Source organism: Leptonotus elevatus, chromosome 7, assembly GCF_054856555.1.
Source record: "Leptonotus elevatus isolate MCC_2025b chromosome 7, RoL_Lele_1.0, whole genome shotgun sequence".
NCBI lineage: Eukaryota > Metazoa > Chordata > Actinopteri > Syngnathiformes > Syngnathidae > Leptonotus > Leptonotus elevatus.
In genome coordinates this window covers 15,279,390-15,296,156 of record NC_141245.1, presented here as the reverse complement: position 1 = coordinate 15,296,156, position 16,767 = coordinate 15,279,390, and the positions used below count along the sequence as shown (strand labels likewise).

The 16,767-nt window shown below is 39.4% G+C and overlaps 1 protein-coding gene across 5 annotated transcripts in view; it reads right to left on the bottom strand.

Moving 5' to 3' along the window:
- pitpnm3 (PITPNM family member 3) overlaps nt 1–16,767 on the bottom strand; it is a 70,104-nt gene that overhangs the window by 35,711 nt on the left and 17,626 nt on the right. For 3 of the 5 annotated variants that reach the window (XM_086080514.1, XM_086080515.1, XM_086080516.1), the window contains 3 exons: nt 10,176–10,280; nt 1,259–1,329; nt 955–1,178 (listed from right to left, as the gene is read on the bottom strand). In XM_086080514.1, coding sequence (XP_085936640.1) covers nt 955–1,178; nt 1,259–1,329; nt 10,176–10,280 — 400 coding nt within the window. Of the gene's footprint in view, nt 1–954; nt 1,179–1,258; nt 1,330–10,175; nt 10,284–16,767 lie in introns of all 5 variants that reach the window. The other 2 variants (XM_086080513.1, XM_086080512.1) reach the window with 1 other exon arrangement.

Genomic DNA, 16,767 nt, shown 5'->3' with positions numbered 1-16,767 from the left:
GTTGTTTGCAATCGCATTTCGAAAAGTTAACTATCTAATTTCAAACATAAACCCATCTTTGAAACCTCATCCTTGGTGGAAGATTTAAAACCTTAATCCCACCTTGAAAGTTTAATTTAAAACCTCACCCTGTCTTGAAAACCTCATTCGAAAGCCAAACCCTTGTACAGTAAGAAACCCAACCCTTGCTTGTAACCTCATTGCTGCATTGAAACCTTAAATGTCATGCTTGGAAACCTACTACAGACTTAAACCCCTTGATCCCTCAACCTTGGGTTGAAACACTAATTTGTCAACCTAAAACCACGCTTGAAACAAACATACACGAGTGATGATCATTTCCTGCATGCAAAGCAGTCACGCGAAAATACTAAATTCCCTCTCGACTCAGACAGGAACACGTTTGAAATATTTCACACGCGGACGACTGAACGCCGTGACGTGTACGTCAAGCCGGCGCGGCGGTACGGCACCCAAAGGACTGTTCTGTTCCTTCTGCACCGCCAGAAAACACACTGAGCCTTAAAAGCAAACGACGCGGCCCAAATGTGAAACGACATCATTAGCTCCTTAAAAAAACAAAACACACAAAGTCGTATAAGGCTTTATTCGTCCTCATATATTTCACAAAGGAGCTCTGTGCTGCAAAAAAGAAAGTTTTATTGGATGTGAGACTATATAATTCATAACGAGGGGCGAGCTGATGACACCAGCCGTCCACAGCCATTAAAAAAAGAACACTACAAATGAAAGATGAATGCAAATCAAACATCAATTAGCACTGAATCCACGGTGATATTTCTGCAAGGGAACATTATTTCACATCCTCCTCTTAAAAAAGGCCAAAGGCGAAATTAATCATTGAAAAGACGACACCAGTAAGGCATTTTAAATATCCTAGTGTATTAGAGCGGGACCAAATCATTGCAAACGCAAGCAGAATGAAACACTTACTTGGACACCAGCGAGAAAGCTTCGGCGCACACCGCCGGGCACGGCACCAATTTGATCATCACGTGCTCGGCGGCGGCCTGGAAGTGCGCCCGCGTCACCTTTTCCAGCACGGACGCCAGGGTGGCCACGTCGCCCGCCTTAGCGCTGGGGTCGCCGCCCACCGTGTCCAAGATGTTGCCCCCGTGCACCACCAGCAGCAGCACGTGCGTCCGACATTTGGAGTGCTACAAAAGACGGGACCGATGTCTTGGTCAATCAGCAATATTTGGTTCAATGTTTCGGATAAGAGTTCTCAGCATCATACCTCTCCGTCCTCCGGTCCTTCGATGCTGCTTTGCGGGGCACATCGTGCATTGCCCAACTGATAGAGACCCTCTGTAAGTAGGCGATGAAAACAAAACAGAAAACAACAAAAACAAGGTAAGTCAAGGGGTCAACCACACCCGCACGGGTCACAAGTAGAGAGCAATGTGGGAGTCAAGTCATGTCATTTGACTTGAGTCACACTTAGGTCACCAGTTTTAGGACTTGCTTGGCTAAAATTGACAAAAGTCTTAACTTTGATAAGTCAAGTCTGTTTATGTTTGTAAAGAAAAAGTCATTTTTGTGTAGCATGCGCAAACCTGGCAACCCCCCATTATGCTGTTACTAAGAGTGTAGAGGCCACCTCATGAAGCAAATATCAAGGAAAAAGGTCCAAAAATGTTAAATTTGGATTCTAGAATTGTGTTTTTGATAAAATTGTGAAAAAGAGAATGGCAACACGCAATGTGTACAACTCAAAGAAACACAAACTATGACGTCTAACTTCATCCTTCATGGTAAAACGCTACGCTAATGTCACAGTTTAGCTAACCGATAGCTGGTGACATATTAGGAACGCTTCGTGTCAGTCATGCTTTGATTTGAAAAGACAAGAAAATAATAGACGATGGTAATCGTGAAACCAAGAAAATAACATGATTGTGAAAGTGTTAGTACTGCTGACTAAAGCAAGCACAGATACTGATTGCTAACGTTTCAATATACACTACTCACAACAATTTTGAGACATTTTGTGAAATTTCACAATAGCAAAGTACTGTTGATCAATTGTATGATACCAGTTATACATGAACTACAGAATGTACTGGTCCATTCATTGATTTAACACCTACAGTAATTTCTGGACTATAAGCCGCGCTAACTAAATTTGGGGAATACTCGAGTTTGTTACACATATAAGTTGCACCCAACTGTAAGCCGCAGGTGTTTTAATGTTCCCGCTACTTTCTTTTCCATAATGAGGGCGCAAATTGTCTCACTCTCTTTCTGTCTCTCCTACCGTATTTGGGCTCACTTGTTTTGTTTTGCTCTGCTTTGATAAGCCGCACCTTTGTATTAGCCGCTGGGTTCAATGCAAGTGAAAAAAGTAGCGGCTTGTAGTCCAGAAATAAACTGTAATATGAATTTTGACATTCAGCTTCTTATTAGCAACAGGAAGTTGTGCAAAAAGTACAGAAACACTAAACAAGTGCATTCAAATAAAGATGAGAAGGTCAAATTAGATTGAGACATAAAGGCTACACTTCACTCGAAAGCTGAGAATCCCTAACTTTTTGTGAATATTCCATGCTGTTGTTTCTTAGCAGGATTATGACTTGACATTTGACTTGCTTATTCAAAGGACATGACTCAAATTGCTTGAACTTGATTTGCTCGATTTTTCCACAGTAACCTCAGATTTACTTGAAACTTCAAAGTTAAGACTTGACATTTAGTTAGGACTTGCACATGAGTTACTCCCACCTCTGCAAATGGATATCGATCTTTGAACATGGTCGATATTACACTAATGCCTCTTGATTTGTCTTCATTGCATCTGCAGACTGGATGTTGCTACTCCTATTTGGTCAGTTGATAAACGTTTTTTTTGCTCCGGAAGCGTCTGTACACTGTGTATTCCGTTTCCTCTCTAATTGGATGCTTATTTGGCTTTATTCTATTGGAAACACAGCCTGGCACACACAAGGCAGCTCGCTGCACGGAGACACTATTTTTGGTCACAAAGCAACAGAAAAATCAATGAAGTGAGTTTTTTCTTTCTTGCAAAAAAGGGTAGAGGGAAGGAAGGAAGGCGGGAGCAGGAAAGCAGAAAGTCCCGGCATTCCCAGGAGGCAAACAAATTTCGGGTTCCACAAAAGGACTATTTCAAGATGAGATGTCTTTACATGCTTGGAGGAATAGTCTGAGTTTAATGGCTGCAACATAATGCAGCTATCTGTCAACATAAGCCTAATTAACGGATTCCAGCATTTATTCCCAAGAGGTTATGGTGTGTGATATGGCAAGAGTTGGTATTGATCGAAATCCAACGGCAAGTATTGATGATACTGGTACTCACACTGATACTTTCACACCAATGGTGTGTCATCAAATGGATTCAATACAGGGCCCGTTTCACCAATACTAATACAATTAGGGTTGGTGCATGCATAATCAAATTGATCTGATGTTTCAGTATTTGATGTCAAGATGGAAACCAAGTAAATATAGGGCAACTTAAGTATTGTTGATATATATACCGATACATCCTAATCATAAAGGTGGATGCATCGTTAATTTCATCAGACACTGCAAGATTTTAATTTTTGCCATCTCATTTTTTTTATCTCTTACTTATCTCATTGGACAACGTGAACAGTGAGATTACAACTGAACACCACTTGACATAAAAAAAATAAAATAAAATAAATTAATTAATCTAGAATCCATACCAATATATAAAAGGCCTTACTAGTTTTGGAGAAACCCCAATATGTATTCATTTCTTGAATATTGCCCAGTGGTGAACACAGTCAAAATCTTTAGAGGCATCCACTAAAGCGATAAAAGAAGGGGCTGTTGTAAAGATGATTGTAATCCATAATCTGTTTCACAGGAAAAATACCCGGATAAGTCGCCTTGAAGCCAAATTGACAGTCTCAAGTGTACATATTCTGTTCCATTCCTGATAAAAGAGAGCCACTGGCCGGCTTACGCTCGTCACCGTCTCGCTCACAGCTCCTAACTCGTCCTTTGAAATTGGCACTAAAATCACAGTGATTGTGTCATAAGGTTAAAACTGGCGCATAATATTCTATACTACAGTATAGACTTAAGTCGTGTTGAAAAAATATATATAAAAAAACATCAAGTACAAAAATGTTTTCATACCATCTGTACGCTAGGAATGCTAATGCTAACAACAAAGCACACACCGTGATGGTAAAATATCCCAAATTCCTCTCCTTTTTTAGCTAGTCAATGACACAAACAGGATAGTTAAAGTTTCTAGAGTAGACTCCGAGATTAAATATTGAATATTGATCGCCTGTTTGGAGCTTTCTCTGTACAAATGGCATGACTAACACGTTCACAGCGGCCTCGTAAAACGTGATGTTTCTAGCGTGCATCTTTCCCGTTCGCTCTGGTTTCCCCCTCAGGTCTCTCGCGCCGTCGCGGTGTCACATTTATCTTGTATAGCCGAGCAGATGGTTGGGTAACGAACGCCGCAGGAGGACGGAGACGTGAGGAAAGCCAGCCAGCCAGCGAGGGATCGAGGGCTCTTCTTCATCTCAAACATTGCCTGGTGCAACCTGCTCCGTAAGTAATGCATGCACTTTCTTTTCAGTGCCACCACCAAAATTAAGACAAAATGTTTTAAAAGGCTCCCAGTATTTAACACCGTCTTAAAACACTCATTTAAGACTCTAACCTTGTCATGAAATCCTAATTTTAAAACCCAAATCCTGGCTTCGAACTCTAATCTAAGACCCTAACTTTAAATCACAACTTTAACTTCAAACCTAAATGTGAAACCACAACACATTGAAACCCGAGTTTCAAACCCTAACTTAAAACCATAATTCAGATTTTTCATATCTTCACTAGAAACCCTGACTGGAAACTATTTTTAAACCCCAACTTTGGCTTGAAACCTTAATTTGAAACTCGCAGCCTGGCCATAAACACAAATTCAAAACGCTGACTTGACCCTTACTCAGGCTTGAAATAGAAACCCTAATTTAATACACAAACTTTGGCTTATAAACCCTCATTAGAAACCCTAACCCGCGTTTAAAATCTCTTTAATCTATATAGAAACCCTCTTTTGAACTATCATTCTTAGAAAACCTTTTAGCTTGGCTAAAAACCTGAAATTTGATACCCTAACCCAGGTTTGAACTGCTGCTGAATAATCTGTTCTCGACTTCCTTAGCTGGATAAATAAATGAAAAAACGGGCATCCAGCATAAAACCAAACAAATCATATGAGTGACTCAATATAGCGAAACAACAACAACCGCTAATTTAAAACCCTAATCACAAACTCTATCCTGTCATGAAACCCTAAATCGAAAACCCTTACTTTAAACTACAGAAGTTCAATACCACAATATTTTTTTTCAGACTGATACCAGCCAAGACATACTCAATGTCGGATTTTTTTTTGCCGTCAGTATCGGTGGCTAATATCGGCAGCCTTCATAAGTACCCGATACTGATACCTGGCATCAGTACTCCTTACTTAAAACCCACCACAACTACTTTAAAACGACATCAGATGGTCCTGCTTTTACTGTGAGGTCTTCCATCTCGAGCTGCTCTGCTTTGAGTAAAAGCATTAGCGGAGTGACAAACGTGTGCAGACAGACGTCAGCGAGGGACATAATGACAATAGAGGCGAGACGCAAAAAAGGGGCAGAGTGGGGGAATAAATGGATGCACACAGGCTGAGGACAATTGGAAAAAATGGAGATGAAGGAATAATTGGCGAGGTTAGGAAGCCTTAACGGCTTCAGAGGAAACGACAAATTGACGGAGATTTAATGAGTGGCGCTGTCTGAGACGAGCCCGCTGCACTTTTCTGCCGTTAATTGCGGGTAGATTTCCCTTAAAGCCACGACGCCGACCCGCACTGCTCCCCGATGTGACCTGCACTAATGCCAGTGCTTATTACACGCGCACAAATGATGATGGACTAAAATATGGACAGCTGGGTAGCTATTAATGTGATCACTCCTCTTGCCGGTTATTCACGATAAGCGACACCTTGTAAAGTAGAAAGAAACGAAACAACTGAATAATCCACGGAGACTAAATAATGTCAACATCCTGTTACGGTAAAGCAACTGTTCCTTGCATGTAATTCATGATAGATTTTTATTTTTTATTTTTTTTTAATGGGCGTCAAACAATTACTCTAGCGCTAACTAAACAACAACTCAAAATCATCCACAGAGTTAAAAAATAAAATAAAAATAAAATAATCCACTGCACATGCGGTCACGCTCGGGGACATGTGCACATCAAATGCTCAAAAGAGTCCAGTACTTGTGTGACAGTGGAGCACTTCACATGTCCTTGATGCTTAGTGAGTGGCCTCCTACTGGTGTGTGCATGCGCATGAGTGTGCGCGTACGTGAAAGGCACTTTGTGGAGCACCTCCACAGGACATATTTATTTGATCTCCGCGGGAGCTCGCTGATGTTTCGCACCGAAGTTCTGCCATTGAAAGCTACTTTTTTTCCCCCGTGAGGCTTCACAGCTAACCGGTACAGCTTCAAGTTATTTATTTATTATTTTTGGGGCATTATTTTCCCAATGCAAGTAATGGAAAGGCTCTAGGGTCAAGCTGTTACCATCAAAATGAATATAATTTATGTTACTTATGACTGCACGCAAAATTTTAAGACGATTAATTGTGATTAAATCGTTACAAAACATGTCATTAATGGCACATTTCACACTGCGTTGAACTAAATGTGTCTCGAAATCCTAACCGTAGTTTGAAGCCTACTTTGTACCTCTAATTTGAATCTGTTACCCAGGCTTGAAACCCTCATTAGAATCTTTAGCTCTGTCTTGAAACCGTCTTTTAAAACCGCATCCCCGGCTTCAACCCTGAATGTAAGACTTAAACATTGGCATTAAACCATCATTTCAAACCTTAACCCTACTTTGAAACTTGAAAACTACGATTTGAAACTCTAACCTTTGTCTGAAATCGTAATCCTATTAGAAATTTTACACTTTGCCCTTTACACGAAGGGTGTCAAACATACGGCCGATCTGGCCCATGAGGACAGAATACAAACTGCATTTTGTCATTAAAATTAACTGTTGTCATTGTAAAAAAAAAAAGAAAAAAAGATAGTTGTATGGCTAGCGGTTAGAAAATATATGAAAGAAGCCTCTTCTTTTCCCGTTTCTGCCTATTTTGGGGAAATAAGTATTTTACGCTGGGTAGAGCTGATGGTGGCTTTAAAATCTGGACTGATAAGAGGGTGGGGCAAATAAGGTCTATTTTTGATAACCAAAATGGAAATCTTCTTTCTTTTCAAGATCTGGTACCTAATTTGATATTCCCCAGAAACTTTTTTTTTTTTTTTTTTGCAACTCAGAAGTTTCATAATGGCAGAACAAGGGGAAAACATGCACATCCCACTTTTGTCATTCCTGGAGGAATGTCTAATTAAAGAGCCTTTTGGAAAAGGCATTATTTCAAAATGTGATAACATGCTTGCCAAATCCTCAACAGAAAGTTCGCAATGTAAGCTGAATGCACGGAGGAATGATTTGGGGGAGCAATTTACAGTGGAACAATGGCAGTCAATTTGTGTAAAAAAAACAAAAAAAACAGACAGCCAACACACGGCTCAAACTATTGCAATATAATTGGATAATGAGAATGTATAAAACCCCTGAAAAACGTAATGGCTTTTACCCGAATACACCTGATACGTGTATTAGATGTGGTGAGGATAAGGGAACATTGTTCCACCGTATATGAAGCAGTCCCATGATTACAGGAATTCTGGAAGTCAGAACAATGATTTAGTATATGATTAAGTATTGTAAAGTGGTTGAAGGAATTGTCTGTGCACTTGCCTTTGGAGAAAATTGCCTACACTTTGAGAGGTCAACAGGATATCTTTCAAGGAGCGTTTTCTGGACTATGTAGGACATAATGACATTTCGCACCTGAATCTGGGACGGAATGACACCTTTGGAGGGATGAAGATATTGGACTGAAAGGACATGTAGGAGCTCTTGCAAGACACGTTAAATAGTTTTGTTTTGTTTTTGCAATAAAAAAAAAATTCAATGCATATTTTGTTGGAAAAAAAGAACTGTTGTGGCCAATTTTGTCCGCGGCAGGATGCACTGACGACCACCTACCTAAATGACATTCTGAAATTTGGCTGTTACTCGAGATTTGACGCAAAAATGTGTGTTCATTTTAGTTAAAAAAAAATTCAGATTATTCTGCAATAAGATAATAAATGGGAATATTTTCAGAATGTCCTCGTACCTGAATGTAAAAAAAACCAAAAACAAACTGGAAATAATTTGAACGAAAGAGGCCCCTGAATTCAAATGAGTTTGACACCCGATATATACCATCACGAGTTGAACCCTTCTGTTGGTGCATTATCTAATGCATGCACGTACGCACACACAAATCCAAAGACTAGTTATTCCCTTCGATGCTCGCTGAGCTGAAGGTGCATTGATTACCGCCTCACAATGTATTTACATCCACCACGCTGTGTTACTGGAAGCCAAACTTGACAATCATTAATGGAAGGAGACAAAAGGCTTAAGTATGAACATGATTACGATTATTATTAATAGCAATGCGTCCCTCACAGCAATGGATCAAATCATCCGTCGGTTGCGGAGCGAGTTCAAATATTCTATTAAAAATACAAAACGCTCTGCATAAATCTACATAACACCTTGAGCTGATTTATGAGCGCCGAGAGTACAAATGAAATTTTCCCATCGTGTCAGCAGCACATTGTGTGCGTCACTCAGGATGGCCAAGATTTGACTGAATGGATTCGTCGAGGATTCTTTGTTAGGATGCCGTGTTAGGGATTAATACACCAACTTCAAAGTTATTCTGTGCAAGGAATCCAATTAAAAGCCAACTCAACTCAATGCCCTGTAAACAATTGTACGTTTGTGATCATGAGGCGATTACAGGTTCACGAGTTGAAATGTGACAATAGCTGCCATGTTATTCACAAGACCTTGTACAACCGCATATACTGCAGTAGTTTCTATCGTTTTCAGATCGCTCCGAGCGTTATTCCGCTCGCAGCAGCGATTGAAGCCCGCAGACGGCAAGAGCGAGATAAAAAAGCGCTGTAAGGTTCAAACAGATTGCATATTTTACATGTCATCATCTGCCCGCCAATCCCCCTGCCTCTCGCACCTCTCTTATGTTCATCTTGGGCTCACCATCGTCGAGCTCCTTTCATTCCAAAGCGTTTACAGCATCGCGCTGTAAGCTCCCTATCCTCATTTTTTTTTTTATTGTTTTTTTTTTTCTCTCCCCGCCACCACTGTGCTGCTTGTTGACATTTGGAATATTGCTTGTGGTATTCAAATGAAGCGGTGGGGGGGTCGCGGCATTTTGGCATTTTCAGCAGCGAACAACAAACGTCGTATTTTTTGTTGTGGCAATACGTTCTATATAACCTTGATAAACACTGGATAACACCAAGATGCTGTCTTTCTAGTTCGTTCATTGAAAAAAAAAAAAAAAGTAGTTTTTTTTCCCCTGACCAAATGCATGGAATGCAGTTAAGTATACAAGAACATCTGATTCACACAAAAGTCACACTTACAGTATACATGGAGCCACTTGGTAATCATAAATATACAATTCTTAACTGTGAAATACCAAAAGTTGTCCTTTCCAGTTAATTCCATGGCAGAGAGAGGAGAGATTGTACATAACAGATGCATTGAATGCAGTATACCGGGTCTTTACAGCTGTTGTCACACAAAAACAAAACCTGGAGTCGCCTCGTTTGCAAATATACAATTGTTCAACTACTTGAAACAGAGATGACAAAAAATACTTTAATTAGCTAAATGCCCAGAGAAAAACAATTAGAGCAAACACACACAATGCAGTCCGCAACATACCTCGTGATTACAAGCATACAATTGTTTACTATTAATTAGAAAAGATTTGAGCTGCGTCGTGATCAGTAATGTGGTGAAGCAGCATTTGGCTCACTCCACGGTGACTCTCGCGCACTGCGTTACAAGTAGCTGCAAACAATTGTAGTTTTGTAGCTCCTCTTTCTAGGAAGGAATCATCTAGAAAGAGAACTCTCGGTGTTCCAAGTTTTGCACAACATCGTCCACCGCATTTTTTGTGTATATGGCTTTGTGAATACCATGAGACGAGTCCATGTGTCCCAGTGTCTCAATCTGCTCCACCAGGTCGTTGGAGTTCCACTGACTCATGCCCAGCAGCATGGCACTTTTGCCCTCCATCACATCTGCTGGGGCACACATGCACAGACACACACACACACACACAGTGCATTAAACATACAGAAAAATCAAAGGATTAAATATTATTTGATGTTGGTTGTTGACTCCGCAGCACAGCGATATACATACATTGTGATGTCGATATTTTTTACACCTCTTCGTCATATTTGTTGAAAATAATTACTGTTTTTAAAAAGTAATATTTGAAATTCATGTGCCATGGGCTTGGCCCACATCCTACAATGACTACGTTTACATGCAGTCAATTTTCAGGATACGGTCAAAATTATCTATCTATCCATCTATCCATCTATCCATCTATCCATCTATCCATCTCTCCATCTCTCCATCCATTTATCTATCCATCTCCGTAGAATATAGCGTGAAAATGCTACCGCGAAATCTATGCATTAAAGTTAAACTCGCTTAGCGACTGGCAACGTAAGATGGCCGCCACGCATAGTAGTAGTTCCTGTATTGTTGTTGAATTCATTGCCACTCGAGCATGCGTAGAAAACAAATGAATGTTCCGTTCAATGGTAGTACCCCAATGCGCGTTTATATGATTATATATATATATATATATATGAAGTATTCGGGTTGGAAAAGGGGTAACCAGGGGGTTCCGGCACATATGTTTATATGGCCTTTCAAAACACGAATATCGCCAATGTTTAGGTTGTGAAAGGATTATTGACTGCATGTACTATAGACATAGTTATTGTGGATGAAACTATTTTTTATCTGTAGATCTTTTTGGAATTGCCCACAAAAATGTCTGACTTCCTGTACATTTTATAGCATGGGCACTCAATACTTTTAAAAGCACCTTATCATGTCAGACCCACGGGGCCCATATTTGAAACAAAATGGCCGACTTCCTGTCCATTTTAGAGTACAGATCCTTGAGACTTTTTCATACCTCCTGCCGTGATAAACAATCCGACAACATTTTGTGTTGATTAAATAAGATGGTGGCAGGGGCTTTTTTTTTTTTTTAACAGCTGCACATTTTTGGACTATGCGCGAGTTATTCTAATTGTTTTCAACTAGTCCCATTGTGTTGGCAGTGCAGCCTGCGGCGGCGACTAAAAACAAACAGCTGCGCCGCAAGGTGTCAAGCTGTCACGGTCAATGATAGCCCAGACTCTATTGGACACTTGTGAAGCTTACAAGGCAAGGACGAGCGAAGCCGGTTCGAGTGGTCAGAGTGTTTTTGTCGGCTCGCTCCGGATGAGTCATGAAATGGTTGGTGGGGGAGGGGGAGGGGGAGGGAAAATGAAAGATTATTTCATCTCTCACTCATCCTCCCACATATGCCGAGGTGCTGCCCGTTTGGATGGCACAGAGGAGGCTCAAATGGTCATCGTTTGTCACGAGCTATCAGATCAGCGGGGGAATGCAAAGTGAATGCACTTCACTCAATCTTCTGATGGGGGCAAAGTTGGAGTAGGGGGGGCGCCTCATGCGGCTGCCAACAGACTTTGGGATCTACATGATGGATTAAATGATGGATTTCTGTCCATTGTGTGGACTTTGATCGATATAAACTTGTTTGTGTAGTCTCTGGAGGCCTGATAGATGGACGCCTTGGCAGTGACTGCAATTATTTCCGACCCAATGATTTTTCCACCCAGACTGCATAAATGCAGAGAGAGAAAGTAAGCCAAGTTTTCAACTAAGACTAATAACACTGGGAAAGTACAATGCTGGCTTGATTTATGAGTGTTCTGACTTATGAGCTTAAGGCACCTTGCCCTTGTTTGAGGGCAAGGACAGCCAAGGTCATTGATGAACAAAAAGCCAAGCACACAAGTACAAAAGGAGAAGACTCGCAAGGAGGTGACATAGGCTTTCAACTCACGTACGATTGCTCAATTGCAGACTGATAGACTCCAACTTCATCAATCACTAGGATGCGCCCCTTAACTCATTCACTGCCATTGACGGCTATAGACGTCAAAAATTAATTTGAACTATTTTTTAGTTTAACATTTTTTCCACTTTTGTTAACCAGAGTAGGAGAATCGAGGTTTCTTTTTTTGTACATTTAGAACAGATATAAAATTTGTGATTAATCATGAGTTAACTAGTGAAGTCATGAGATTAATTACGAAAAAGTTTTAATCGCCTGACGCCCCTAATTTTTAATAATGTTTTCTTCATTTTTAAAAAAAATTTTTTTTTAATAATCTTTTCTTTTTTTTTTTTACCATAATTAATCGCATGACTTCACTAGTTAACTTACAATTAATCACACATTTTATATCTGTTCTAAATGTACAATAAAAAAATTTTTCTAGGTTTTCATACTTTTGTTAACAAAAGTGGGAAAAAAATGTTAAACTAATAGAAATAGTTCAAATAAATTTTTGACGTCTATAGCCGTTAATGGCATGAGTTAAAAGCACACAGAGCAAGGACTTGCTGTCGACTGAAGATATTGCTCAGGGTTCAGGCAACGGCCAATCACAGCTCACTTGTTTTCTGTGGATGAGATGTGATTGGTTGTTACCTAAGACCTGAGCACCATTGATGTCATCTTCAGTCGACAGCAAGTGGCAAAATGGCTGCCCCCTGAGATGGATAAAAACGGCTGGATTTTGCTTCTAAACTTCCATTCACAAAAATTTAAATTAATCAGAATGTCATGTTTAGACTAGTGAGCTCACATATAACAACATATTATTATTGTCAAGAAATGTTTAAGGTTGACTTCCACTTTAAGGTCGGTTATCGGCACGATACCAACTCGCCCATCCCTTGTTAAGAGTGTTGATTTGACGGCTGGATTTTGCTGCTTAACTCATATTCCACTAACACAATATCAACCAAAGTACCATATTTACACTAATGGGGCTGCAGAGAGCATACTATGGTTAAAAAAAAATATTGGGGGGTTGACTTCCTCTTTAAGGTATCGGTACTCGCGATGGTGGCCGATACCAATATCATCTTGTGGCCATATTATGATCAGGAACTGTAAATTAGGAATTAGAAGAAAAATGCAATATTGGGATATACAGGTTTTTATTTAAATTATCTGTCATTGTTTTTTGGGGGAAATTTTATGTATCAAAAGTACTAGTGGTATTAGTACTTTGTATCGTATCGGTAACTACTCAAAAGTTGAGTACTCGTACTGGTATCAGTCTGAAAAAAAGAGGTATCAAACATCTTCACTCTTTTTTTCGTTGTTGTCGTTTTTTTGTTTCTTTTTTTTTAGTTTTTTTTAAACAGCGCGATGATGATGACATGTTGACCCGGGAAGGATGCCAAATGAATAATATTGATCTTTAAAATAAAAAAAATAAAAATTAAAAAAAGCATCTCTACTCTTAACTAAAATGGATGACCTTCCATTTCAGGGCCTCGGTTCCTTTTCATTTTGGTAAACAAGTCTTTGAGGCTTTTTCATGCATCCTACTACCATGATAGACAATCCCATTGGAGTACAGGGAGTAGTTTAAAGTACCACTTCTCGGAACTGGTCTGAAATTGCCACTTTTGCCATCATGGCAGACTGCCTGTTCATTTCAGAGAATGGGCCTTTGAGCCTGTTGAATCTTTCTGTCATGAAAGACAACCGCACCAAGTTTAGCATTCATCAATGTCGCTGGTGGCTGGCTATTTTGTTGTAATTTTTTACATTCCAGTAAGGCTGAAAGCTAATATGGGAAAGTGCTTTGAAGTGGCGGCAGTAAGGAGCGAGGAAGCTCAGGGACTGCCCTGCACGTTTGTAGCATACTGCCTCCAGGGATTGGAGAAAAAAAAGAAACGATTTCAAGATATCCTTCAAGCTGTCAGCTAACAGTGAGCGGGCAGGAAGGCAAAAGCTTGATTGTTAAACGACCAGGAAGAATTGCGGGAATTCTTTCATCTCATCTAGTGGGCGCGAGTTGCAATTATGTGGCAGCTTTTGTTTTGGCCTCGTTCGATATATGATGACGCACAATCAGATGAGATGGGGAGGATTTTCCTGTAATTTGTGAAGGTTACAGAGAAATGACAACGAGACAGCAGAACAGCCTCATCTCACCTCAATCCATTGCAATCCATTACTGGGAACAAATATTAGCCTTAGTGCTTTAAAGAGCTTTTGACAGTCAGTGTTTAGAGATACTACTTTGAAAAGTGCAAAAATATTCATTCATTTACTCTTTTTTTTCTACACAGCCACATTTTCTTTATCACTGTAAAAAAATAAAAAAATAATTAAAAGCACCAATATCTTTTTTTTAATTATCATGATTATTTCTACTGCAACTCTTTCTTTTTTGCTACTTTTTTTTTTTCAATACCACCAAAATATTCAACATTCACCAAATTAAAATTGTACTGTGATGCAATATTTGGCCATGGCACAATTATTTTTTTAGGCTTCACCGTTACAGCGTGCAAGACAAGTCAAACGATGAGCGTACAAGATGTAGTGTACAGTGGGCTCCTACTATTTACAGAGGTTTGAGAAACAAGCCCTGCCTCAAACCGTGAAAATGTGTGATTAATTGGCTAGCCACCACAGTCCCAAACCCCCGCAAAACAGGGTTTATAAATGCCTGTTGATGCCGTAAAATGGCAGAATGGCACTTAAAATGGAGATGATCCTAAAAAATGAGGGGTGAAGGATAATTTATTTACTGCGGCCCGTAACAACACAGATAGGGTATGCCATGCATCTAGCAAGTACACAAACATGATCCCATGTTACATAAATCGCCATATTCAATAGTTAAAATTAGGGGTGTCAGGCGTTTAAAAGTTGTAATCGTATTTAGCTCATTAGCTGCCATTGACGTCAAAAATTCATTTGAACTATTTCTATTAATAAAAATAAAAAAATCCACTTTTGTTGAAAATCTGGATTTTTTTTATTGTACATTTAGTTTTGTACATAAAATGTGTTATTAATCGCGAGTTAACTAGTGAAATAATGCGATTAATTACGGAAACCAGTGTATTGATACAGTACTTTCATAATAATTCATAAAATTGAGTAAAAAAAAGAAAGAAAGATGAACTGTACTGTAAAAAACGAGTGATAAAGATTTGTGTTGAGGTCATTTTTCTGCCACTAGATGGCAAAGTTGCATTTGTAAGACGTTGGTTTTTAAAATTGTAAAATACAACTTGAACCCAGTCTCCACAAATATATGCATTATTATCAAATTTACGACGTGGATGTGTCTGCTGCGTTTTGACTGGAATTCCCTCAGTACAGGCTTTCCATGTAAGGGGCGGTCATTAATCACACGTTTAAAAAAAAATCTGTGGCATCAAAATGAACACACTAATTTTGACACCCCTTGTTAAAAAAATTTCAACACAAACCACCTTCACATTAGCTGATATACTAGCCTAATCACACATTAGCACAAACTGACGTGACATCACACACAGGCAAACAAATGCGCACTAGCGCTTTACGAAAATGCTATACGGTCATTAAATTCCTCTTTTGGCATTTACACACGATTAATGTTAGGGAAAACAGGGGGAAATGTATTAATGCAAAGCAGACCGCAAAACTGAACTTTTTCTTTCGCTTTGACCGTTCCCAACTAATAAGTGAGTATTTCAGCAAATAACAAGCGTATTGGTTTAAAAAGAAAAACCGAGTTGACTAATATGTGAATAAAGACACATTTTCATTACAGTAACCAAATCTACTGCACACAATAGCATCTCTTCATCGCAGTGTTATTTCACAGTACACTTGCGTCTACATCCTCTTTAGCGAGCCCCCTGGGCAGGGTCATTTCAATGATGTAACGTCCTCACTGATGGAGCCGCGATGCTCATGATGTAGTCTAACTGTCATTACGCTTGCTGATGCCGCAGATAAAGGGGTGCTTTGAGTCTCTTGCTTACGCTTATGGCGGCCATAAAAAAAGCAGTATTCCAATGGCTTTGCTCGACTCCCAACACAACAGAAACTTGCCTGACCTAAAAAAAAAAAAAAAGCTTTGCCTCAGCGATTCTCTGCTTAGGTCAACCACTAGGGAGATGTAATTACCTTTACTTTACAGCCATATTTCCACAAGATGCTACTACGTGTTGCATTATTTGGTCTGTCTTTCACAAGTAGATCCACAAAAATGTCTCCAGAAGTAATGACTGAAACAACAGGGGAAGGCCTCCATTTTGCTTCAAAGTGGATATTTTATTATTTCAGCCGTTACGAAGGGTCAATCAAAGACAAACTCGTATTAAAGACTTTATTCGATTACAACCAAATCATGTATACTAGACTATGTGGATGATGCTAATAGGCTGAGCAGATAGTGTCTATGTATTATTTGAAAAGATGCATAAAAAAAAAAGGTCTTATAAAGTTGTTTTTATTCTTATTTTGGCCATTTCTAGCTGTACTACTGTAGAAATTTGAATCCCGTTACAACAAAATTCATACGTTGTATACTAGACAGTTGGATGATAATAAATTGGAAAAATCTTTTAATCCCCAAAACCAGTTTTTCTTAGCAACATAAA